Source organism: Lactuca serriola, chromosome 6 (genome assembly GCF_051521515.1).
Source record: "Lactuca serriola cultivar US96UC23 chromosome 6, Lser_US96UC23_V15, whole genome shotgun sequence".
Classification (NCBI taxonomy): domain Eukaryota; kingdom Viridiplantae; phylum Streptophyta; class Magnoliopsida; order Asterales; family Asteraceae; genus Lactuca; species Lactuca serriola.
In genome coordinates, this window is record NC_136413.1 from 58,123,928 (window position 1) to 58,151,586 (window position 27,659).

General features: G+C 38.9%; 1 protein-coding gene across 1 annotated transcript; it reads left to right on the forward strand.

The window, feature by feature from the left end:
* Positions 1–24,730: 24,730 nt before the first annotated feature.
* On the forward strand, positions 24,731–25,585 carry LOC145059799 (uncharacterized). Its single transcript, XM_079007582.1, has one exon. The coding sequence runs from the start codon at positions 24,731–24,733 to the stop codon at positions 25,583–25,585; it is 855 nt and encodes a 284-aa protein (XP_078863708.1).
* Positions 25,586–27,659: the final 2,074 nt, after the last annotated feature.

A 27,659-nucleotide genomic window follows, 5' to 3' on the forward strand; every position in this document is an offset into this window, starting at 1 on the left:
TAAAAAAAATGTTAACCCAAAACCAACAATGGAAGTAAAATAAAAATAAAAAAGTGACAAATATAGAAAACACAGGGACCTAGAATGATAGAAATGAGCAATGGAAGTACGAGGGCCAAAATAGACAAAAAAGATGGTTGTTTACTGTTGCTAAGGAAGGACTTCCTTAATATATATATATATATATATATATATATATATATATATATATATATATATATATATATTAATAAAATTTAAAAAAATAAATAAAAACAACAAAAAAAAAAACAAAATAAGGAAGAAATAAAAAACAAAAAAACAAAAAAAATCAAATGGTGGAATTAGAAAAGAAGGAAGTGTACTCATCAAATATCACTTTCACCATTCCACCTTCAACTTTGTAATCTGTCACTTTTTTCTATCACTTTCAACTCCTCTATTTGAAAAATGATATTTTTCATACCTTTACTTTTTAAAATATCACTTTCACTTCTCCAGCTTCAACTTTGTAAATTTATACTTTTACTCATTCGTTTCTATACTTTCGTGTTTATCCACTGTCCCTGTAGTGTGTGTGTGTGTATATATATATATATATATATATATATATATATATATATATATGATTTTCCCTCCTATACTTTACTAATAATCAACAAAATCACATAAAAGCTCGCGGTAAAGCGCTGGCTCAAATACTAGTTTAAATAATCAAACAAAAAAACAATTGGACTTTAATTTAGGAACTTTGAAATTAGAAAGAAAGTTGAATTAATGAAATTAATATACATTGACTGTTATATATATATATATATATATATATATATATATATATATATATATATATATATATATATATATATAAAAGAAGGACCATGTTAGGAACAGTAAAGTTCTTAAGCTTTTGGCAAAATGGGTCATTCGTTTATGTGTGTGGTTACAATTCTGGTTCGTTTCTTTGGGGGGGGGGGGGGGGGGGTCATATTTTGTCATTTTGTATACACTTGGTGGATACGTGTTCTTCCACCACGACTAGTTTTTGATAGGATTACATACGTGGTTTTCTCCCTTTGTTTCTTCTTCATCTCCTTGCTTCATTTCCAGTTCCACCGCCAATCTAAACCAATAGACATTGGATTGGTGTTGATCAGTCGGTGTACTCTCCCAAAAAAAGCCCTGATTCTCTCAAATCTTTCCATCAATGACGATTGCTCCACCGGCGACTCCACCACCATTGGAGTATGGTTGTCGCCTACGAATCCTTCCCACCGCCTCTCTTATCAAATATCTTCCGTTTCTGTCTTGACCCCCTTTCTATATCTGGAAGGGAGGTAGTTCCTCATATCGCCGGCTTCAAACCCTCTTTAATCGTCTCCTTTCACAGAACGCCGATCCAGATATACATCGAGACGCATTTCGATCCGGTTAAACGGGTTACGATCCTTCTCCAAGACTGATGCAAAATTCCCAAAATTTGTAAGGGAAACACACATTCTGAAACATCCCAAAAATATGACCCCAAAATTTTTGTTTTCAAATCATTATTAAAATCATAAACCATCCAAATTCATAAGTAAAATCGTAAATCATGTATCATAAAACATCATAGTATCTGTCTTAAATCAAAATCTCATAACAAAAATATCAGAGTAAAACTCCCAGGCTGAAGACTATGGTGTGTGCCATGCGAACATCCCGAGCCCTTCCCTTTGCTAGTGGAAGTACCTGAAACCAAAACTGAAAACCGTAAACACGAAGCTTAGTGAGATCCCCCAAACTACCACATACCATACAATAACACATATATCACATAGTGGGCCTTGCCCACTGCATCAGTCCCCGCCCGACATCGGACCGAAGTCTGAAATAACTTGGGCCTCGCCCAGCATCGGACCGAAGTCTGGAATGAACTGAACATATCATAAACATGAACACATAACATAAACATGCATGAATCACAAATACATCAAGCATACATAACTACTTCTCGGGACTACCTCGACATTGGACCGAAGTCTGAGAACATATGTCTTATGTGGGTAAAGAAGAATTGACGTTGTCTAGAAACCAATAACCCAAAAAAAATACTAAATAATGGTAGATCATTGACGAACCAATAAACATCAGTCCAAAACCTCCCAAAAACACCTGACTCCTCTGAAAATGGAACCACAACGGAAAAAGATGGAGAATCGGTTTAAGTGGTTAACTCAGTTGATGAGAGAACCTGAAGAGATGACGATGAAGAGAGAAATACAGAAGGAACAAACCAAAAAAATACGACAATAGAAGAAAACAAAGGAAGAAGAACGGAAGAAATTTACCAGGTACAGAAAGAAGAAACGACGCAGAGAAACAGAAGCGGAGGGTGAACAAAAGAGAGAGAAAAGAAAAAGAAGAGAAGATGTGGAAAGTAAAACATTTGACACGAAGCAGGAAAGTGATTAAAAGAAAAAAATATTAAAAAAATTGTTAACCCAAAACCAACAATGGAAGTAAAATAAAAACAAAAAAGTGACAAATACAGAAAATACAGGGACCTAGAATGACATAAATGAGCAATGGAAGTAGGAGGTTTAAAATAGACAAAAAAAGATGGTTGTTTACTATTGCTAAGGAAGGACATCCTTAATATATATATATATATATATATATATATATATATATATATATATATATATATATATATATATACACACTAGGCGAATGCCCGCGCGTTTCACAGAAACAACTATATAGTTGAAGTCTTTACAAATATATGATTTTTTAAATATGACAGTAATGTCGTTGTTAAATTTGATATAATAATTTGTATATACTAAATTGATATAATATATTGATTATTTTGAATTATATGATAATATATACATTTATTATAACTTCATAATCTCAATCGCTTGAATGACTTCTACTCGCGAGTTACACATGAATAAAATTAAATATAACATATGATTTGATGTTATTTATAGTTGTTTTTATTGTTAATTAATTCTTTAAAATTTATTTGCTTAATGTTTTAATTTCTATCATTATAATTATTTAAAACATCAAACATTGTTTTTTTTTATTTTAAAGCTAACAATATAATCATTTATATAGAGTTGTTTTTAACTGTTGTTATTGTAAGTTAATTTAAGTTACTTATTTGGAAACTTTTAACGATTATAAAAATATATTTAAGAAATATTTTAGTTAAATTGAGATTACAATTTAGTTTTTGCTTTTATCACTATAATTTATCACTTTTAACTATTTATAAAATATTCTTTAGTTTTTTTAAATGGAACTGAAATTTATATTTGAGTTGACATTGTAATGCGCAGAAACACCTATATAGTTGAAGTCTTTACAAATATATATTTTTTAAAATATATCACTAACGTTGTTGTTAAATTTGATATAATAATTCGTATATTAATTTGATAGTATATTGATTATTTTGAATATATGATAATATATAAATCTATTATAACGTCATAATCTCAATCGTTTGAATGACTTCTACTCGTGAGTTACACATTAATAAAATTAAATATTATATATGGTTTAATATAATTTATAGTTGTTATTTTTAACTAATTTTTTAAAATTTATTTGTTTAATGTTTTAATTTATATCATTATAAGTATTTAAAACATCAAACATTATTTTTTGATTTTAAAGGTAACAATATAATCATTTATATAGAGTTATTTTTAACTATTGTTATTATAAGTTATTTTAAGCTACTTATTTGAAATTTTTAACGATTATATAAATATATTTAGGAATTATTTTAGTTAAACTGATATTACAATTTAGTTTTTGCATTTATCACTATAACTTATCACTTTTAACTATTTACAAAATATTATTTGGTTTTTTAGTGGAACTAAAATTTATATTTAAGTTGACACTGTAATGTTATATTTAAATTAACAATTTAAGCATTTTGTTCAAACTGTTCAAAGATTGTAGCTTTAAACTGATAATGGTTTATATACAATAACATTTTAAATCTAATAAATTAATTATAATATGTTGAAATTTAAAGACATAACTTTATAAATAGAAGTAAAGATATTATTTTAAAATTGACATTTAGTCTATTTATGATTACACTTTAGGTTTGATATTTATTTAACCTTATTAACCAACTTACAATCATTATTAGAAAGACACTACAATTTATCACTTTTAACTATTTATAAAATAATCTTTGGGTTGTTTAAGTTAAATAAAATTTATATTTAAGATGAGCCTATAATGTTATATTTTAATTAATATTTTAAGTATTTTATACAAATTGTTCAAAAATTATACCTTTAAAATGATAATGGTTTACATCCAACAATATATTAAAACTAATAAATTAAGTATAATATGTTAAAAGTTAAAAAAAAACATAGTTTTATAAGTAGAATTAAAGATATTATTTTAATATTGAAATTTAGTTTATATATGAATACACTTTAGATTTGATATTTATTTAACCTAATTACCAAATTATAATTATTATTATAAAGAAATTGAAAAGTCATGGGAGTTTCAAATGAATGTGGTGAAAGAAAAAAAAAGAATGGAGGTTTCAAATGCATGAGATTCAAGAAAAAATGTTAGCTTTATAAGTATGTATGCATTATATATATATATATATATATATATATATATATATATATATATATATATATATATATATATATATATATATATATAATATTTAATAAATAAATAAAAACAACAACAAAAAAACAAAATAAGGAAGAAACAAAAAAAAAACAAAAAACAAAAAAATCACATCAAATGGTGGAATTAGAAAAGAAGGAAGTGTACATACCAAATATCACTTTCACCATTCCACCTTCAACTTTGTAAACTGTCACTTTTTTCCATCACTTTCAACTCCTTTATTTGTAAAATGATATTTTTCATACCTTACTTTTTAAAATATCACTTTCACTCCTCCACCTTCAACTTTGTAAATTTTTACTTTTACCCATTCGTTTTCTATACTTTCGTGTTTATCCATCGTCCCTGTAGTGTGTGTGTGTGTGTGTGTATATATATATATATATAATATGATTTTCCCTCCTATACTTTACTAATAATCAACAAAATCACATAAAAGCTCACGGTAAAGCGCTGACTCAAATACTAGTTTAAATAATCAAACAAAAAAACAATTGGACTTTAATTTAGGATCTTTGAAATTAGAAAGAAAGTTGAATTAATGAAATTGATATACATTGACTATTATATTTATTAATATTACTATATATATATATATATATATATATATATATATATATATATATATATATATATATTAAAGAAGGACCATGTTAGGAACAGTAAAGTTCTTAAGCTTTTGGCAAAATGGGTCATTTGTTTATGTGTGTGGTTACAATTTTGGGTCGTTTCTTTTAAGGGGGGTCATATTTTTTCATTTTGTATACACTTGGTGGATACGTGTTCTTCCACCACGACTAGTTTTTGATAGGATTACATACGTGGTTTCCTCCCTTTGTTTCTTCTTCATCTCCTTGCTTCATTTCCAGTTCCACCGCCAATCTAAACCAATAGAGATTGGATTGGTGTCGATCAGTCGGTGTACTCTCCCAAAAAAAGCCCTGATTCTCTCAACTCCTTCCATCAATGACGACCTCTCCACCGGCGACTCCACCACCATTGGAGTATGGTTGCCGCCTACGAATCCTTCCCACCGCCTCTCTTATCAAATATCTTCCGTTTCCGTCTTGACCCCCTTTCTATATCTGGAAGGGAGGTAGTTCCTCATATCGCCGGCTTCAAACCCTCTTTAATCGTCTCCTTTCATAGAACGCGGATTCAGATATACATCGAGGTACGCATTTCGATCCGTTTAAACGGGTTACGATCCTTCTCCAGGTCTGATGCATAATTCCCAAAATTTGTAAAGGAAACACACATTCTGAAATATCCCAAAAATATGACCCCAAAATTTTTGTTTTCAAATCATTATTAAAATCATAAACCATCCAAAGTCATAAGTAAAATCGTAAATCATGTATCATAAAACATCATAGTATCTGTCTCAAATCAAAATCTCATAACAAAAATATCAGAGTAAAACTCCTAGGCTGAAGACTGTGGTGTGTGCCAGGCGATCATCCCGAGCCCTTCCCTTTGCTAGTGGAAGTACCTGAAACCAAAACTAAAAACCATAAACACGAAGCTTAGTGAGGTCCCCCAAACTACCACATACCATACAATAACACATATATCACATGGTAGGCCTTGCCCACTGCATCGGGCCCCGCCCGACATTAGACCGAAGTTCGGAATAACTTGAGCCCCGCCCGGCATCGGACCGAAGTCCGGAATGAACTGAACATATCATAAAAATGAACACATAACATAAACATGCATGAATCACAAAGACATCAAGCATACATAACTACATCTCGGGACTACCTCCACATTGGGCCGAAGTCCGGGAACATATAACTGCATCAGGCTAACCTTGGCATCGAGCTTACCCTGACACACTGCTACTACATAAACGAGTCGGCATTGGTGCCTTAGACCCGTTCCTACTAGAGGAAAACTCAGCTCGTATGACTGACTGCTGAAAATCTGGGTGGGGGATCCCTATCTGCTGCTCCGGCGACTCTCTGGCTATAAATTCCATAACAACGCTCAATCAAAAAACTAATGATCCTTCTTAGGGTAAAATGACCATATTACACCTGGTCAAAGTCAACGCCATGGTCAAAGTCAACCTTTTGGGTTGACCTACTCGCTGAGTCAGCCTATTGACTCGCCGAGTTATAGAACTCAGAAACCCTAAAATTTGCGACTCGACTCGTCGAGTCACCCTTGACATGTCGAGTCCCCAAGCTAACTGTCATCGTGATTGGATGAACTGACTCGTCGAGTCGTCCTCAAAATCGCCGAGTCCTAGCGTAATCAGAAAAGGGACATATCGACTCTAACTCGTCGAGTGCCTTCTTAGACTCGTCAAGTTCTTCAAATTTTGTGTCCAAGTCCTGTCCAACCCACTGAGTCACCACCTCAACTCACTGGTCCTACTCAAAATAAAAAAAAAAAGGTGTTAGGGTTCACAGCCCGACTCATCGAGTCCAAGAACAACTCGTCGAGTCCTCCTTGTGACATATCCATTCAGTCGATTCTAATCCATTTCAATGCTTCCAACTCACAGATCTGGATTCCCTAGGCTAGCTTTACACGTAAAGTTGCCAACTTTACGTTCATGCATGATGATATGGAGCTTAAACACCAAAACTTAGCTAGTAATGGATGTTAAATGCATAGAATGGGGACATGGCTGAATAAAGGTGGCAACTTTGAGCTTCTGGAGCTCATGAGTGCCTAGATCTGAAGTCCTTACATCCCCAAATGCTCACTACTCGAAAATGAACTTAGAAATGACCCAAAAGTGACAACAAGCAAGCTTTCATGAAGATCTAAATGAAAAGAAGCCAAGGTATAAGCTTTATACCTTCAAAGGGTTTGAAATGCAACAAAAGCTCTGGATCTAATGCCTCTTCTTGAATCACCGAGGGTTTCCAACCTTCTCCTAGCTTCAAATCACACAAAATGGAAAGAAAAACTTAAGAACACTCAATGGCTACTAGGGTTTCGATAGTGAGGAGTGGAGGTAATGGAGGCTGGAATGGGGGCCTAAAATGTTGCTTAAATAAGGTGCAAAACCTAAAGATTAGGGTTTCTCACTGGCATTCCTACTCGTCAAGTTCATGCTTGGACTCGCCAAGTAGACTCTTTAAATCCCCGCGTCTTTTCAGTCATATACTCGATGAGTTACGGCTGCCAACTCGTCGAGTAGCTTAACTAAATACTTGAATAATTTCAATAATTGTATACCTGGAACGGGGCATTGTAATTCTCTCCCACTTGTCTTAGACTTCTTCCTCGAAGTCTGTTGCATCTGAAAACAACTATGGGTAGCGCTCCTTCATTTCCTCATCGGGCTCCTACGTCCACTCTGAACCCTTGTGGTACTGCCACTGCACCTTCACTAGCTCAACCCTTTTGTTCCTCAGCTCCTTGGTCTTGCGATCCAGAATCACCACTGGTCTCTCTATGTAATTCAGGCTGTCACCAACCTGAATATCCTCAAATGGTACCACCACTGAATCATCCACCAAGCACTTCCGTAGCTGCGAAACATGGAAAGTGTTGTGGATTTGGCTGAGCTCTGCTGGAAGATCTAGTTGGTAAGCAACCCGACCTACTTGGGCCAAAACCCTAAACCGACCAATGAACCTGGGGCTTAGCTTTCCCCGCTTCTGAAACCTGATGACACAGTTACAGGGTGACACCTTCAGGAGGACCATATCGCCCGCCTGAAACTCCAAGTCCGAACACCGCTTGTCGGCGTAACTCTTCTGCCGACTCTGAGCGGTCTGGAGTCTGCTACGAACTTGTTGAATCTGCTCCATGGTCTTGAGAACTACCTTCGTAATCCCCATGACCCTCTGACTAACCTCACCCCAATAGATTGGGGTCCTACATTTCCTCCCATAAAGCATCTCAAAGGGAGGTCGGTCTATATTGGCGTGGTAGTTGTTGTTATATGAAAATTCTGCTAACGGAAGATACATATCCCAACTGCCACCAAAATCTAGCACACATGCCCGAAGCATGTCCTTGAGAGTCTGAATCGTCCTCTCGCTCTGTCCGTCCTTCTGAGGGTGGAAATCGATGCTGAAATGGAGACGAGTACCCATCTCGTTTTGAAATTGCTTCCCAAACCTGAAAGTAAACCGGAAATCTCGGTCTAACACCACCGAGACAGGCACTCCATGACGTGCCACTATCTCTTGCACATAAATCTCGGCCAGTATCTTGGCCGTTATGCTCTCCTGGATCGGTATAACATGAGCACTCTTGGTAAACCGATCCACGATAACCCATATCGAATCGACCCTACGTGCGGTCTTGGGAAGGTTAGTAATGAAATCCATAGTGATATCTTCCCATTTCCACACGGGATTGTCTAACGGCTACATCTTGCCGTGAGGCATCTGGTGCTCCGCATTGACCTTCTCGCAGGTTATGCATCTCTCCACGTACCAAGCTACTTCCCACTTCATGCAGGGCCACCAGTAATAGGGTCAAAGATCTCTGTACATCTTCGTTGCCCCTGGATGGATGGAGAACCGGGACTTATGGGCCTCATCCATCAATACCTGCCGTACTATGCCCCAGTACGGTACCCAGACCCTCCTATACAGGATCAATAATCCTTGACTATCGTAATCAAACGAAGCCACTCGATCCACAATCCTCTCGCACTTCTGATGCTCCTCCTTCAGGCCCTCAACCTACGCCTCCCTAATCTGCTCTAGCAGTGGAGTCACCACTGTTATCCTCAAACAGATGTCTTGGATCGGGACCGCCACCGCCTTGCGGCTCAAGGCATCTGCCACTACATTGGCCTTTCCTGGGTGGTAAAGGATCTCATAATCGTAATCCTTCACCACGTCTAACCACCAGCATTGCCTCATGTTCAGATTCGGCTGATCCATGAGGTACCTCAAACTCTTATGGTCCTTGTAAATGGTACACAGGACCCCGTAAAGGTAATGACGCCAAATCTTGAGGTCGAACACCACATACCCTAGCTCCAAATCATGCGTCGGATAGTTAGCCTCGTGAGGCTTCAGCTGCCTCAAAGCGTAGGCTATCACGTGACCTCGCTTCATCAATACTGCTCCCATACCTATGGTCGAAGCATCGCAGTATACTACGAATTCATCTACTCCCTCTGGCAAGGTGAATGGTTCAATTTGATATTTTTCCCTATATCACATTCTAAGAGAATTGAATGGTTCAATTTCATCTGTTCACATTCTGCTAATCTTTTTCCCTATATCACACTTTCTGCTAGAAGGGTCTTAGAAATTTTGGAAATTGAAGTTCTATTTCTGTTCTTGAATTCCCAACCATAAAGAAGCTTCACATTTTAGTTTTATCCATGAAATGATGGTTTTAGGTTGTAAAATTTAGTCATGGTTCTCTTTAATGATCTGGACATTAATTTTCATGTAAAGAACAAGTAAAGTTCAAAAATCCTATTTTGATCAGGAAATTGACTGGGCATGTTGGCTATAATGCACCATGTCCATCTCCAAGAAGCAACAACAATTCAAAAAATGAAGGTGTTGAATGAGATTATAAAGGTAAGAGATGTGTTCAATTAAAGAAGATTAATGTAATGGTTAAATCAATGTTTTCCTTTCATTGATTATCTTCTACTTTACCAGAGATTGTTCCTTTCTTTCTGTTGATTAAGTTATTTTCCTAAATAGAATAGCTTCGTCGGTTTCTAATTGTTACTTACCTTTCTTTTTGCATAACAGCTTCAAATGATGTTCTTGAAGCATCTGAATCAACCTACATGGAGAACTTATAAGGTAAATGGAATTATACTCTTCTTCAGTTTTTATTTTGCACATATTTGACGCATGTTGTTTCGAGTTTGGACGTTTCTTTAATTAAATGTTCTACTCATTTACTGTTTTCCATTTTATTTTAGACCTCTTCAAAGCATTATATTTAAATTTTGTTGGCGTTGCTTTTTTTTATAATTTTCTCATGGAAAATAAGGTTATAATTTCAACAATGGAAGCTTTGAAGTTCCCTGGACTTGATGCTAGAAGTAAACTACTCAGATGGCAAATGTTTGAAACTGCCACTCATAAAGTTTGGAACCAACAATGAATCAACAAACATTGATAACCCGAAAGCAACATTGATGTATCGTTCATTTCGTGCAAGTGCAACTTCATAGGTTCTAATGCCATTGCCCTTCTCAATAATTTAGTAAAACAGTGACAAATGATATTACGATGTTTTTGACTTTTTTCTGTTTAAATAGTTGCAATCTATCAACCAACATTTTTGTCTAATCAACAAATTGAAATTAATGTTGCGAATTCCATTAGACAATCAAATGCAAGAATGTTTTTCTTTGTGAATGAAGTATATATAAGTCTCAAGTAAAGTCTAAAGGGTCGTTTCTTCTTTTGTTTAATGGCAATGCTTAATATGAAAATTTGAAAGTTAGATGTTATTATAAACAAAACTAACAAAAGTATGTTATTGTATCTATCAATAAGGATGTGGCATTAAAATTAACTAAAATTTAGTTTTTTTTTTCTACAGTGTATCAGTTAAGTTGAAAAAAACAACAAATTAGGATGTTATTATAAACAAAACAGACAATCGGGATTTTTTTCAATTGTTGAGACTTCAATAGTTTAGGTTCGAAACATCAAAGAAGGATATCTATCAAAACGCTTCTCAAATTTGAGGGGAGATTGAAAGAGAAGATTCTTTGTACCTGATAACTGAGGGATGTTGTATTATTGTCACAAACAATTAGCCGAACCTTCTGTAAGTGAATTACATTCATTCTTCTTTAATAAATGAGCACAATCTTTATCTACATATTTATCTCCCATAGCCTGAGCCTGGTAGACCGACCAGGTGGTTATATTTTCATTATCATGGTGGTGTGTAGGACAATCAGATTTGAATTTTGTTTATGGATTATCTCACCAATCAAGATATACACTTTACAAGTGACTTGACTTTTCTTTATATTTCTACTCATCATAATACCATCTTAAACATGATTTTTTTTAAATTATGATCCTCTAAAACTATATTGTAACATCCTGTTTCGGATCGTTTGTGATTTAGGGTTTGTGGGCTACAACCCAGACATGAGGAAGCTTGGAGCTGCGACGGGTTACTAGAAGCATAGGGCTTCTCGCCACCTTTCCGTGGATATGAGGTTCATTGGAAATGGACTTATAACGAAGAAGCTATGATGGTTTGAAGTTTTGGCAAGTTTAGTCCCTTATTTGAGAAAATGTGGCAGCTGAGTAAGCGGGGTGTACGTGTGTGTACGCTTAGCGTACTCATGTGCGTGATTTGGAAGCGGAGCCACCTAGTACGTTGGGCGTACTAGGCACATGGTGAAAACCCTAAATGAGGGGTGTGTCCCTATTTAAAGAACATGATGGCCTCATTTCTGGCCACCATTTCCAGCCTTCAACCCTCTCAAAACCCTAATTTCTATTCCTTTAGCTTGAGTGTCTATTTGTGAGCTTATAAGTGTTCTTTTGGTACCCTTAGAGTGAAGAAGGAGCATTGATGAGAACGAAGTTGGAGTCCAGGCCTGAGATCTGAGCTTTTCTGTGGTTGGAGAATCATTTGAAGGTATAAAGCTCAAAGCTTTCTCATCCTTTTTTATTTGAGCATGTTATGGTCTATTTTAGGGTTTTTGGTCGCAAAGCTTGAAGCTTTATGAGTTGTTGAACTCCAGAGCCTAATATCCATCCTTTTAAGTGTTTCTAGTGGAGAGGATTCATAAAAATGATGTATTGGACGTTAAAGCCACCCCATGCATGAGATATGAGCATTTTTTGGAGTAAAGAGTGAGTATATTTGGGTTTGGGACTTTATCATCCATGCAAAGGCTTAAAGTCATGAACTTTATGGAGTATGAGCCTTTAGGAGTCCAGATCCGAGAGTATAGCTATGGTCTTAATGGGTTAAGACCAAGAGAGTGGGAAAAAGCAAGTCTGGACGTACGCCAAGTGTAAATCCAGTACACCCTACGTATTAGTCAAGTGTCCCCGATCAGGGTTTGTGCGTACGTTGAGCGTACCAAGGGAGGTATGCCCCATGTAACCTTGATGTGGGCCTTTTGGACTAAAACTCACATTAGGCCTTAAGTGTTGGGCCTGGATTTTAGGCTTATTTTGCTGGAGATTTTGATCAGATAAATATTGTATATGTCTTGGACCTTTGTGTTGAACTTCCCATTTGGACTTAAGTTTAAGAGTTAGGCCTTGGGAGAGCTCATTAAGTATTGGGCCTTGGTGGGCCCAAGGAGCTTGAGTTAATTGTGGGTCGGGTAATGAGCTATCTTTATACCTAAGGAGTGAGGTTTGGTCTTAGATCTTAATTGGGTTAATTGTGGGTTTTGGTTTAGTGTTAGAGGCTGATATGCAGTAGCAACATCTATAGGAGTTGTTCGTCATCCGAGGTGAGTCTTCTCATTATGCTTACCTAGAGTGGTAATCTTTGTGTGACCGGAAGGTCTTATGTGCTTATATTGAGTATTGTGATATCCTGCGTTATGTCTTTGTGATTTATGATGTGTATTATCCTGATCTTACTGAGTTAGGACCAGAGGGTCCACCCGAGTTGTGGGACCGAAGGGTTCCACTAAGATACATTGACTGGAGGGTCTTATTCGAGATATAGCCATGAGAGGCTAATGAGATATGTGTGGTATTTTGGGAAACTCACTAAGTTTTGTGCTTACCGTGTTATGTGATACGTGTTTCAGGTACTTCTCAGGATCGCGGGAAGGTGCCGACTTGATTGTACACATGAGATAGAGTTATGTTTTGAGGATCCTGGATTTTCATTCAATGATTTAAGGATATGTGTTTTTGGATAATTTTATACTTTGGGGTTTTTGTGAAATGTGTTATTGAGAATTATCACATTTTAAAATGAAAAAAAAATGTTTGAAAATTTACGGTGTTACATATATGCATGCATAAAAATCACTGGAACAAATGGATTGGATTGAAAAAAATAAATGGAGTAATAGTTTCACTCTTAAGTTCCCAATCATCTGAGATGGTAGGTTTCAATAGGGTATATGTTAAATATCAGATATTGAATGTCATAACTGATCTCAAGGGGTTGAAGCCAGTTGTACAACAAAATCTTGGAAAGTAATCAACAAAATATACATATCAATCAAATGGGTGGAGTAAACTTCCTCAAACGAAATTGTTAGGAAGCGAACTTCACTATATATATGTATCGTTATTTTTCTTCCATTTGTATTCATTTTGTGTGGATATTATACCTCTTTTATAACTTATATCATATTTCCTTAATTGCACTTAAAAGTTACAACCATAATAATTCTTGATAAACTTCATAAAACAATTTTTCGGATTTAATATTGAGTAATCACGTATATGTATTTTTGATTAGTATAAATTACAGGTAAAAAGGATGTACTTTCAATTTTGATCAATTTTTATTTTAGGGACTGATAACGTGCCCTAGCCTGCATGAAAGAACTGCGCCCGACACAAAGACTAGCACGCCCATCAGAACATACTCAATGGAGCTTTGTGCCCGCCAATGCCCCTAAGAGCAGGGCGCTCTGGTAAAAGGTTGGCGCCCGCTAGAGGCGCTCTCATTGAAAGCTCGCGCCCACCAAGGGCGCTCTCAGCTCCAATTCAAATGATATGGTCAGGCGACAAAACAGACGATCAGGGCATTATCGTCGCAACCAATGGCAGCACTCTGACAGTTAGAGGAGCAGGATCACTGAGTATAAATGGAGATACTCACGACCCCAAAAGGTAAGTGATCCACTATAAGAAATACCTATACTCACACTCACAACCCTACTAACTTGACTGTCGAAGCGTCTTTCAGGGAGCCACCTCTCGGGAAACGGCTGACGACCCTCATTTCTCTGTGACCTTGCAGGACCAGCTAGAAAATGGTTGTTGGAGCTCGAGCAAAATAGCAGCGAGGTCGCATCATTTGGCGCCATCCGTTTTTGTGACAAAGAACAAATTTAAAAGCACACTGTCCAACGAAAAAAATGGCATCTAACGACACCGGAGGAACTAGTGGGACGCGAGCCAGTCCCATCCGGTCGATGACGACGTTAGACGAAATGGCGCCGCCCATGGTGGCTAACAGGGAGACTTCAGGCAAAGGTGGTTCTACTATAACAGCCGAACCACTGGACGACCAACAACCACCAACTCCCGAAGGGCATCTCCCACCCACCATTGTCTCAACGGCGTCTGCCCCAACACCACCACCCCAACCGCCGCTACTGTTGTCAATGGCGAGCACTTATGTCACAACACTAATCCCACTTCAGCAACATACACTGGTTCAGATGACGATACCACCAACCACACTCCTCCAAACGCCGTTATCGGGCCAACCAGTAGTGGTGCAAACCACAATGTCCAAAATGCCACCACCACTCAACTCAATGACGCAAGGAAAGTTGCCAATCCTTCAAACAACATGGCCATTGAACCAAATTACCAGCACTCAATTGCCATTTTACGCGCCGCCAGTAAACCACGCACCGGTAGAAACGCAACCAGCATTCTCGTTGCCACCACTAGCCCAAGCCATGGCGACCCAGTTGCCAGCCTTTTTCTCTCCACCATTTGCGACAAATGTAACCCTTGTCGCTACAAACCCCTATCACCAGCAAACTACCATGAGCAACCAGCAAACCCAAAACCAACCCTCATCCTCTGGTCAACTGCTTCAACTACCGTTCCAGCACCAAGCATATTAAGGGCCAAACCCAGGCTATCACGCATTCCACAATAACACAGGTGCACAACCATACAACACTCCTCACCCCTACAACATGCAAGGGCCGCAAACCATCCCAAACCAAGATTGTTTATCAAGAAGTGTCACATCTCCATTCGCTAAAGAGCTGCTGGATAACGAAATACCGAACACCTCTAAACTCCCAAACTTGAAAACCTACAATGGAACCATAAATCCGGATAGCCACATAGATACCTACAAATAGACGTCACTCAAATTAGACGAGCGGTTATGGTCCATGTATTTTCCAACAACCCTGGACGGCAATGCGGGAACATGGTGCAAAACGCTACGCCCATACAACATATACAACTTCGGCCAACTAAAATACCTTTTCCTCACAAATTTCATGAAGTTGAAAAAGTACAAAGGTAATTCACACTCAATCATTGGTTTCAATAAAAAAGAAGGAGAGACGGTGAGAGAATACTTCACGAGGTTTAAAAACACCACGCTCGATGTCCCAGGAGACGACGAAGGCTTGATCGCAGGAGCCTTCACGTGGAGACTGTTGCCATGCCCCTATCCCAAAAACTCATGGGAAAAAACCCGTAAATGCGGTCCGAGCTAAAAGAAAATGTAGAATGGTAGTTGAGGCAAGAGGAAGGAGAGGCAACAAAACAAGCATACCTCAACGCCATGACTTTTCCCGTCAAGCGCCACGACCGGAATTACACAGAAGCGTCTGGTGGGAACAGACATTTCGGAAGGGGAAGGCGCTTACAAGGGCGTTTCAGACCATTCACCAGAGAGGATAGGCAGGACCGTCCGCCAGATGTCTACGTAGTCACAGACAAGTCACAACCGGTGAAAGCTGCGAAGGGATGGTACTGTGAGTACCACAAGAGCAAAACGAACGACACCACTAATTGCTCGGTTCTAAAGAAAGAAATGGAGGAAAACAATTAAAGGGAAACCTCATCGAGATAGCATGAAACCTCCTCGCCAAATTTGATGTCGAAAATGCTAAGGGTACAACAAAAGAGCACGCCCAGCCAAGGGAAATATTCATCGTACGCGTCAAGAGGGAACGGAAAGACGAACAAGGTGACCCGGTAAGTTTCACAACAACAGCGCAAGGGCTCATGTTTTCAGTAAGAGACCCCAGGCCTAGAGGCTGGAAAGGTGATAATCCACTCGTAATCCAGGGGTCCATAAAGAATGTCACCATCCACAGGGGCTACATAGACACGGGCAGCTCAACAGATATAATCTACGAACATCGCTTATGTCTCCTCCATGATATATGGAAGGATAATCTCAAACCTACCACAGGAAGGATTGTGGGATTCACGGGGTACAGCTTATGGCCCACAGTGTAACGCCCACAGATCTTGGCTAGTCAATTTAGAGGCAATAAGTGTCGAAAACGACTTTTCAGCAAAAGATTATTTATAATAAATAGTCTTAACCAAGTTTTAGAATATGTCACAAGGTTTCCGTACATATAAATAACGCCAAAATCTGAGTTATAACGAAGAAGTTATGGCCCGTCGAAGTTTCGCGACGGAACCGGCACGACACCGGGAAGCGTAAACAGTGAATTTATGATAGAGAGAGATTTAGCCTTAGCGATCTAAACAAAATTCGTAGAATACGTTAAAATGAGAGAATCCATAAAAAGAACGCCCAAATCAAACTTCGTATGAGGAAGTAATGATTTTTCGAAGTTTCAGATTAGCAGTGTACAGCCCGAAAATCGAATATTAGATTGAGCGGTTTTTAGCCGACACAACCTAAACGAGAATCGAAGATCTCGTTAAGATTAGCGTAACGAGAAAAAGATGGGCGAAAACGGACGTCAGATGAAGAAGTTATGAGAATTTAACGGACCAACCCTGTCCCGGCCTGTTAATAATATAAATTTTAAAATAAAGTCAAAATTAGCCAACGGAGTCTAAGAGAAAGTTGTAGAGTACGTTCCCACCTTCGCGTGGATATAAAGAACGTCAAAAACGGAGCTCATATGCAAAAGTTATGATTTTTAGAAGTCGGAAAGTAAATTTGTGAGACCTGTTGCGAGGTTGATGACGTGGCTGCATCTGGGCCGTTGCTTGTTGACCAAGGCTTCGCTTCGGATTGTGACACGTCGCCCTCGCAGTATGCCCCGCGTCCGAAGAAGTTACGCCCCGCGTAGGTCCGATCTGATCCATCTGACGGTGCGAGACAGCTGGCTTCGGCTGGCAACCTTATTTGAGGTATACGCCCAGCGTAACCTCGGTATGCCCAGCGTAACCGAGGCTGGTGGCGCCTATAAAAGGGGTCCGAACTCCTCCGAATTTCTCACACCGTTCTCATATCTCTCTCTCTAAACTTTCTCTCTCTAAGGGTTTTAACCCTCCCCTAAGCCTAGGTGATCCCCTAGCACCCTAAGGAAGCCCCGAGGCTCCTGGAGTCCCGAGAAAAAAGGGTCTTTTGGTTTCGGAAACGCTGCTCCGAGTAAAGCCTGGTTTTCTTTAAAATCCGCTGTAAGTGAGCTACGCTTACGCAATTTTTAATATAGCTTTCAAATAGTTATAGGAATATTATTAGGTCCTTAAAATAATTATTTGGGCTATTATTATGAGTTATATTGAGTGTTATTTAACGCTTATATAATAATAATAATAGTCAGACTATTAATTAGCCACGGTTGACATTAGACTAAACCCTAGTGGTATTGATACTAGGTTTTATCGAAGGAGAATTGTTTTGAGAGTATCGAAGCGTTGTCCGAGTGCTAAGTCACCACCTTTCAGGTGAGTGCATGGTCCCTTTCAGCTTACACATAGATATAAGGTATTTATATAAATTACGTGCTATGTGTGCATATTATCTAAATACTTGCTATCTATGCTGGATGAACGATTTTATACACGTTTTAAATGATTTAAACTGTATATGTATTTCATATCTACGAAAATGTTGGGGTAAGACATGGGTAGATGTAATAGATGAAATATGAGTTGGATGATAAGTTGAGAGGTGAAATAGACCGTGAGGTGAGGGTGAGAGGTGGACGATGTGAGAAGCCTTTTTCCCAAATGATGGTCCCGTCATTCAGCAGAGTATAGATGACAACCACGGACTATTCTAGACAGTCCAGTGGAACACTAGCAGGCTCGCAACCTGTAGGTGTTGTAAACGATGTGTTCACCGGTGAACTCTAAAAACCCATTGACATGTATTGCGAGTGGACTCTCGAAAACGATACTGTCAATAAAACTCTGGCAGATGCGCCTAAAGGACTCTACCGGCAGAAGCGCCTAATAGAGAACCTCATAACCCCGGCAGATGCGCCTAAAGGACTATTCCGGCAGATGCGCCCCATAGAGAATGTCACAATTTTGGCGGTCGCGCCTAAGTGACAGAACTAGCAGTTGTGCTTGACAGATGTGTCATTTACAATGATGGAATTCGTACCTATTCCTTAGGATACTCCTTAGGAATGAATGAACAAGAAATAGCTGATTCTTAGGGTAGATCCTCAAGAATAAAGAAGATAATGGGGATGGGTAATTGGGTTAACTTTTTGATGATTAAACATAATAATTATATTATTGTGGGTTGAAAACCCTATGTACTCACCAGGTTTCCCTACCTGACCCACTCAGTTTATTTATATCACAGGTGTCGATATGAAGTGACATTACACTGAGAGATTAAAGAGATGTAGATCACTAGTGTAAATATATGTAAGCTCCGTTTATGCTTATGTTCCTGTATTGACAATGACATCCCAAACGTTTTAAAATGAATAAAATACGTTTCTTCAAAAATGTTTTGATAACGTATTTATCGTATTTTTCTGGGAACAAATTCCGCAACATTTTTATGAAAAGAAGTACTCTGATTTTTATAAAGCATAAACAAAATCAGTCTTTTCTGGCCGTGAAAATGGGGATGTCACACACAGGCACGATCTAATTTTCACTCACGCTGATCATCCACGACAAGCAACGAAGGAAAACGACCCTAATTGACTTTGTGGTAATCTGACACCTTGTGGAACACAACATCATTTTAGGAAAGACAGTCCTGCTAAAGCTTGGTGCGATCTCGTCCACAATGCATGGAATCATAAAATTCAGCACCACTGAAGGCCCGGGCACGGTCCTCACCACACCGCTAAAGGAGCTGTAGTGCTTCGAAATCATGCAACCAGCAGAAATGGTGCAGGAAACCAAGAAGGCACAGGTTGAATTGGTAAATAGAAAAGAGATAATCAACGAAGCATACCCACATCAGCCGGTTAGCATTGGTAGTAACCTTCCCAAGCGCACCAGGGGCACTAGTAAGCTTGCTCAAACGATACAAGCATGCATTCGCATGGACTCCCACGGATAGGGTTGGCGCAGATAGGAAGGTCATAAAACAACACATGCTAATGATCAAACTAGGCACGAAGGAGGTCAAACAAAAAAAGAGAGTCCAAGGAGGACCGCAACAGAGCAATTAACATGGAGGTAGCCAAGCTAGCAAAGGCAGGAATTTTAAGAGAGACAGTGTTCCCAACCTGGATCGCCAACCCCATTATGGTAAAAAAGCATGACGGTTCATGGCGCATGTGCATCGACTACTCGGATTTGAATAAGGCGTGCCCCAAAGATTGTTACCCCCTATCGGAGATCGATCAGAAGGTGGAATCGCTACAGGGGTTCAAGCTAAAATGTTTCTTGGACGCATACAAGGGGTATCTTCAAATCTTAATGAGAAAAGAAGACGAGGAGAAGACAACCTTTTACACAGATCACGGAGCTTTCTGCTACACCATAAATACATTCGGGCTAAAGAACGCAGGGGTGACATACCAGCGCTTGGTCGACTCCATATTCACCAGGCAGATTGGAAGAAACATTAAAGTATATGTGGATGACATGGTTATTAAGAGTCCGGACAAAGAGAAGTTGCTAGAGGATGTCGAGGAAACCTTTAAGACATTAGAGAAAGTCAAGACAAAGCTCAACCCCAACAATACACCTTTGGAGTGGAAGAGGGCAGTTCTTAGGATACTATGTCACTAGGCAAGGAATACAGCCTAGCCCAACCAAGGTAGACGAGCTTATTGTCACAACTATCCTTTTTGGCTAGGAAATTTCATCCTCAAGTAAGCAAAGACTATTGTGAGACTTGTGCTAACACACCTAAGTGTACAATATGAGTTCCTAAGGAGCCATGTAGTGTTAGGATGCAAATCTCTCTAAGTATGTGAAACCTCTCCCAAATCTCTCTAAGTATGAGAAATCTCTCCAAGTATAGTGAATCTCTCCCAAATCTCTCTAAGTATGCGAAATCTCTCCAAGTATAATGAATCTCCCCCAAATATCTCCAAGTATGTGACATCTCTCCCAAATTTCCCTAAGTATGAGAAATCTCTCCAAGTATAGTGAATCTCTCCAAGAATGTGAAATCTCTCCCAAATCTCTCCAAGTATGTGAAATCTCTCCCAAATCTCCCTAAGTATGTGAAATCTCTCCAAGTATATTCAATCTTTCCCAAATCTCTCCAAGTATGCGAAATATCTCCCAAATCTCTCCACGTATCTCAAATCTCTCTAAGTAGCTTCCTCAGTTGAAAATAGCTCAAAACCGGAAGAGGAAACCCCAAAAGGATCCTTTTGGTCCGGAACCCTCTTGGTCTTGAACCTTCTTAGTTCGGAATGCCTCCTAAGGAGCCAAGAGAAGCCACACCCTTCGGAACCTTCTTTGTTTCGGAACCTCCTTCACTCCGGAATAAGCTTCTCATCCGGACATATCAGTTGGCTTCGGAAGTCTAGCCAGCCTCGCACCTCGGTCCGGATTCGACCAATTTCACGTTTGACTCCGGAAAAATTGAAGCACCTTCGGAACTCACCCATCAGCTTCGGAAATGACCCAAATGACTTCGGAACTTTAAGAAATGCTCCGAAAATCAGAAGTTGACTCCGAAACTTCTCCTAAACCCTTCGGACCCTCGAAGGAACAACCCCTCCACTCCGGATTTTGGTCATTTTCAGACTTTTTCACCATTTTAAGGCATTTTGACGCCGGAAATCACACCAAGCTCGTATTTTCCTATCCTAAACCCCTTAAATCCCTATTTTATGCCAAAACTAATTATTTTAGTCAATATTTACGTAAAATAAATGTTTGGGATTTAGGAAGATCTTATCCTAAATCAAGATAAGGACAATGATGTTGACGTTGTGATTTGACAATGCAAATCACAGTATCTCATGCTTTACCCACCAAGTATCCATGTATAGACCAGCACATCCCCATACACCAAAAATTCCTCCCTTTTCTTATACTCTTAAGCAAGACAGTAGAAAGATTGGGCTTTTCACATTTCCTCCCACTTTTCTCCTATACTCTCACCTACTCCTCCCAAGAGCAAAAATCAAGGATCTTGCTGAAAGCAAGATTTCTCAACTTCTTCTTGGAAATTTTAAAGTAAGTTTTCCACTCATCTAAGATTTTATATAATCTTCAAGATAAACTCATATTATTTTACTCATAATAATATGTGATAATCAACCTTAGGATAACATTCTTCCCAGAGGAGTTCCTCATCTCAACCAAGAGTTTAAGCTTGAGATCTTCCCTCCATAACTCCAAACAACTCCTCAACCAACTCAATGTGAGCTTCATACCCCACATTTTTCAATGTTTTAGCATTTTTGGGGGAGAGTACAAGTCAAATCTTGCCTAAATTCTTAAATGATTACATGTATATGTATGTTTGTATGTGTGTGTGAAATTTTATTAAATTATTATTTTAGTAATATACTCATGAACATAAGATTTCACAACTTCATAAAGAACAGAGTAAACGTTGTGTACAAAAGAGCCTCCCAACTATTGGGTGTGTCCAACTTAACCCCTTTATCTATGCTTTCATGTCTAGAGATAAAAGTTATAAAAAGGGATCTTGATAAGTAGACACCATTTCTAGTAACTTTCGAAAATGGAAACTTTGTGACTATTTACAAACTATCAGGGGGTATTTTATAAATATTCAATATAAAAGTTTATGTCAAGAAAATATACAAATAGATCCTTTATGACAGGAATATTTGCATGTCATAAGCTGCTATCGTAAAACCTCCAAGAACATAAGTAATGTTCTATATGTCATAAAACAGAAAATGCGTGTCATAACCGAAAGTTATAAATTTATACAAATTATAACTTGACACTTTTTCTCTTGACTAAAATGAATTATTTTTCAATAAACGAAAAGGAACGAACACAAGCATCCAGTTATCGAGCACAATCAACGATATGGAACGAGAATGATATTTCTATTCAATGAGTACGAATTTCATTATTTATCTAACAAATAATGGATCTCTAACGATTGCTCAAAAGTTTGTTAATATTCTAGTCAGACAAATCTCAAAAGTACCTAAATATAAAAATATTAGTGTACGTCTAAAGTCCTATAAGGAGTTATAGCCAGAGTCTCCTGGAGGGAGAGCAGGAATTTGTGTATAGATCTATACGGGGTTGACACCCCGCACCTTCGTTGTTCGCTACAGCTAAACAGGCCAGTCTAGGGTGACAAATGTCTTTTCCAAATTTAGGGCGCCTGAGAAACGCCAAAACAAGCACTCCGTCAGATTAGTATGGTTATAATGACTCACTAGAATATGTTATATTAACTAGAAAGTTATGTAAGGAAAACCTCATAAATAAATTTGACACGTTGTGTTGACTGTCCTATACGTGATAGGTGATGGTCCGCATTTGTTGCGTCGACTGTCCTTTTTCACCATGTAGAATGTCCACAATTGCCATGTGGATTCTTTCTCCTAACAAGTATAGAATCGTAATACTGCTATTTTACAAATTAAAACGCGTAGGACTCTATGGAAAATGTTTGTAAACGATTTTGAAAACGATAAACTAACCCACACATATACATAGTTGGAACTAGAACTTACAAATATTTTATAGCAGAAAATATAGGATTTTCTGGAGAAAACGATTTTCTATTATATCGATAACGATAAACTAGAACGCACACTCAATTTTACTCGATAAGAGGAACAAGATTTTCAACCATATTTTCCTTTCGAAAATAACGGATTTTTATTAAAACGGTTGACTATTACTATTCAAAAGAACAATTCTCATACACAGCTCGTTTCTACAAATCACACTACTTTTCAAAATCACTCCTTATAAGGATGAACAAAAGTGATGACATACACACACATATATATCCATGATTTTCAAGGCAAGATTCCAAACGATTTCCTAGAAAATATCAGATTTTCTGAAAGTACAATTAGAATGATTCTAAACAAGTGTAAACGATTTTATACAAAAATGCTTATGAAATCACCAACTTTTTAGTTGACGCTTTTCAAAATGACTTGTATTCTCATGGATCTAGTAAGTAGGTAACAAGGGACGCAGATGCAGGACTATTTAACTGTAGTTTGAAGTTTTCTACTTATGTATCTTTTGTGTAACTCGAAGAACAAATACAATATGTAAACTATGTAAGTTTGTTATCTCAATGTATGATGTTTGGATGGCTCTGTTTCATTTATATTCAATTGTTATGATATTGCACAATGAAGTCACCTGCCTCCGGACGTTTCTGCCGTCTGGTCTGGGGGTGTGACACTTATGGAGACGCCACCACCAAATACCCTAAGAGACGCCCAAGGTCTAAATGGAAAACTCACCACTCTCAGTCACTTCATTTCAAAATCAGCTTAGAAGGCTATGCCACTTTTCCACACGCTCAAACGGTGCATTGAGAAAAACAACTTTCAATGGACAGCGGCAGCGGAAGCAACACTCCAGCAAATCAAGGAAGCCCTGCACAAACTACCAACATTGGCAAGCTCTATCCCAGGAGAAACACTACAAGATATCTCTCAACCTCAGTCGAAGCCCTCTCACCCATTTTGGTCGTAGAAAGAGAAGGAAAGCAAACACCAGTGTACTTTGTTAGCCGGGCACTACAAGGCCTCGAAGTCAATTACCCCGTTCTCGAGAAGCTAGTGTTCGCACTTATATATGCTACACGAATCTTGAGGTGCTACTTCTAGGCACATCAAATCAAGGTCCTAACAAACTGTCCGATCAAGCAAATATTGTTCAAGCCGAAGACCTCAAGTCGACTAGCAAAATGGACAATCGAACTAGGTGAGCACGGCATCAGCTACCACCCATGCACAAGCATCAAGGGGCAGGCGCTCGCATATTTCTTGCTCAAGATTCCTGGAGGAGGAGAAGATATGAATCACGAAGGAAGACCGACCGTAGGGAAACCCCCAAAGAATAACCGGAAATGGACCCTATAAACGAATGGGGCATCCAACAGAGAAGGCTCGGGGGCAGGTTTAATTATGACTAGCCCGGGAGGGGAGGAAGTCGTGTATGCCCTCCGTTTCGACTTCCATACATCCAACAATGAAGCAGAAAATGAGGCCTTACTTGCTGGCTTACGGTTAGCCAAACAAATGGGCGCAGAAGCAGTGATGACACTAATAGATTCAAGACTAGCCGCCAATCAAATCAATGGGAGCTTCGAGGTAAAAGACAAAAGAATGGAGAATTATGTCAGTATTGCGCGTCGACTTATCAAATCTTTCAAAGAATTCACAATCAAACAAATACAAAGAAGTGAAAATAGAAGAGTGGACGCCCTGAGCAAGTTGGCATCAACAAGCTTTGATCATTTGTCCAAAAAGGTCTTAGTTGAAGTGCTCAAGGAGAAAAGTGTAGACGAACGGCAAGTGAACACCTTAGCAATGGCTAAGCACACATGGATGACCCCATTGATCAAATACCTGCAGCACGACGTTCTACCAGATAGCCATGAGGAAGCCAGAAAAATTCGCATAAAGGCACCCACATACACACTTGTGAACGGAGAGCTATATCGGAAAGGGTTCACAACGCCCTGGTTAAAGTGTGTGGATGAAGCCAGGAGTAGAAATACACTCCAAGAAGCTCACATTGGTCAGGCAGGTGCGCATGAAGGAGCGCGGGCCCTGAATGGGAAAGTGCTTCGCATAGGAATCTACTGGCCCACCACACATCAAGATGCAATGGAACTAATAAGAAAATGTGTGAAATGCCAGACGTATTCTCTGGTCCAAGGAAATCCTCCGGCCCCCCTAACGAATATATCTAGCCCATGGTCATTCTACCAATGGGGAATAGATATTGTGGGACCATTTCCAGAAGCCCCATGCTAACTCAAATACATGGTGGTCGTGGTGGATTACTTCACAAAATGGATCGAGGCTGAGCCGTTAGCGTGCATATCAGGAAGGCAGATGATCAATTTTATGTGGAAAAACATAATGACTAGATTTGGAACGCCCAAGGTGCTAATCAGTGATAACGGGTTGCAATTTTCTGAAAAATCATTCAGGGATTGGTGCACTGATAAAGAAAACACTCAACGATTTACGTCAGTAGCATACCCCCAGTCAAATGGACAGACAGAAGTATCCAACCGGACGATAGTGAACGGTATCAAGAAACGACTGGGGAAAGCCAAAGTCAACTGGGTTGAGGAACTACGAGCGGTGTTATGGTTATACAGGACGACACCAAGAACAGGCACACAGGAAACACCATTCAGCTTGACGTATGGAGCAGAGGTGATCCTCTCGATAGTGCTGACAATAGGAACCTTAAGGACAATCCACACCGACAAAGAAACTAACTCCCAAGACCTGAGGCTAAGTCTAGACCTTCTCGAGGAACGAAGAGAAAAGTCGAGCATGCGGAAAGCTGCTTACAAACATGCTGTCGTAAAATACTACAATCAGAGGGTCAGAGGGAAAGCCTTTAAAGTGGGAGACTATGTGCTAAGGCGAAACGAGGCGAGACGGGCCCAACCACAGGGAAAACTAGGCCCCGTATGGGAAAAGCCGTTTAGAGTTGTCGAAGCAAACCACAACGGGGCATACGCACTGGAAACAATGGAAGGAACGCAGATCCTAAGAACTTGGAATGTGAGAAATTTAAGGAAATTCTACTTCTGACAGACCCCACCAAGTTGAACAAGGGCAAACAACACCAAGAATGCGAGATCCCCGGATAGATAACCCTACTTAGTGGCTAAGAGGGTAAATTCAATCTGTAGCGCTTAATGTATCAAGAACAAAATGCTCAATGTAATACTTAGTGTATTAAGAGCAAAACTTACATGCTTAAATACTCAGCGTACTAAATGCAAAACTTTTATACTTAGCGTATTAGCCTTAAATAATCAGTGTATTAAGTGTGAAATTCTCAGCGTACTAGCTTAAATACTCAGTGTATTAAGTACGAAATTTTCATACTTAGTGTATCAGCCTTAAATACTCAGTGTATTAAGTGCAAAACATTCGTATTCAATTTACCAGCCTAAATACTCAGTGTATTATAGACAAACTCATCCACACAATACTAAGTGTATTAAACTAAACGCTTAGGGGCATTGCAAGGACTTTCCCACTCACAAATTGATGCGCTAAATCAAAAGTGCTTAGAGCACCTTCAACAGTTTTCCCATGCATGGATGAACTTAAGGAACAAACATAATAACACAGCTTGAAGGCCACAGTCAATTATAATATGCAAAGAGCCAACACAAAAGCAAAGCCAACAAGGCCAAAACCCACAAATTGTTCAAAATAACAAGAAACAAGCTTAACAAAAGTCTTCACATCCTAGAGGGGCAGCACACGGTACATTAGTACCCTAAGTATTAACAGAACCAACATCACCACCAACGTCTTCACTCACACGCCCACCATCATCATCGCCGTCACCATCACCAATATCCACATCAACGCCACCAATAGGCCCACCATCGTCATCACCACCGTCGGCACCGCCACCACCATCTGCCTCAACACCATCAATAAGCTCACCATCGCCTTCACTATCCCAACACGGTCACTAGCATCCCCACCACTGCCATTACCACCACTAGTATCACCAACAACATTCTCATCATCGTCAACCATCATATCCTTAGGGGTACCCTCAGAGCTAGTGAAAGCGCAAAGAGCATGAACCCCATGAATATCCAAATCCCCCAACCCCAGTAAAGATGCATGATCCATACTAGCGAAAGCAAGAAGAGCATCATTCACGCTAGGAACAGAGCCAATGTTGGATCGGACGAACCTAGAACCTGTTTCAGACATCAAACCACTACGACTGGACTCCATGCCAGCAATGAAAGCAGAATGGCGGATGAGACTCATAACACCGGTAAAGTCTGGATGCTCAACCAGTTTATCCACAACTCGAACAAGGCCCACATGCAAT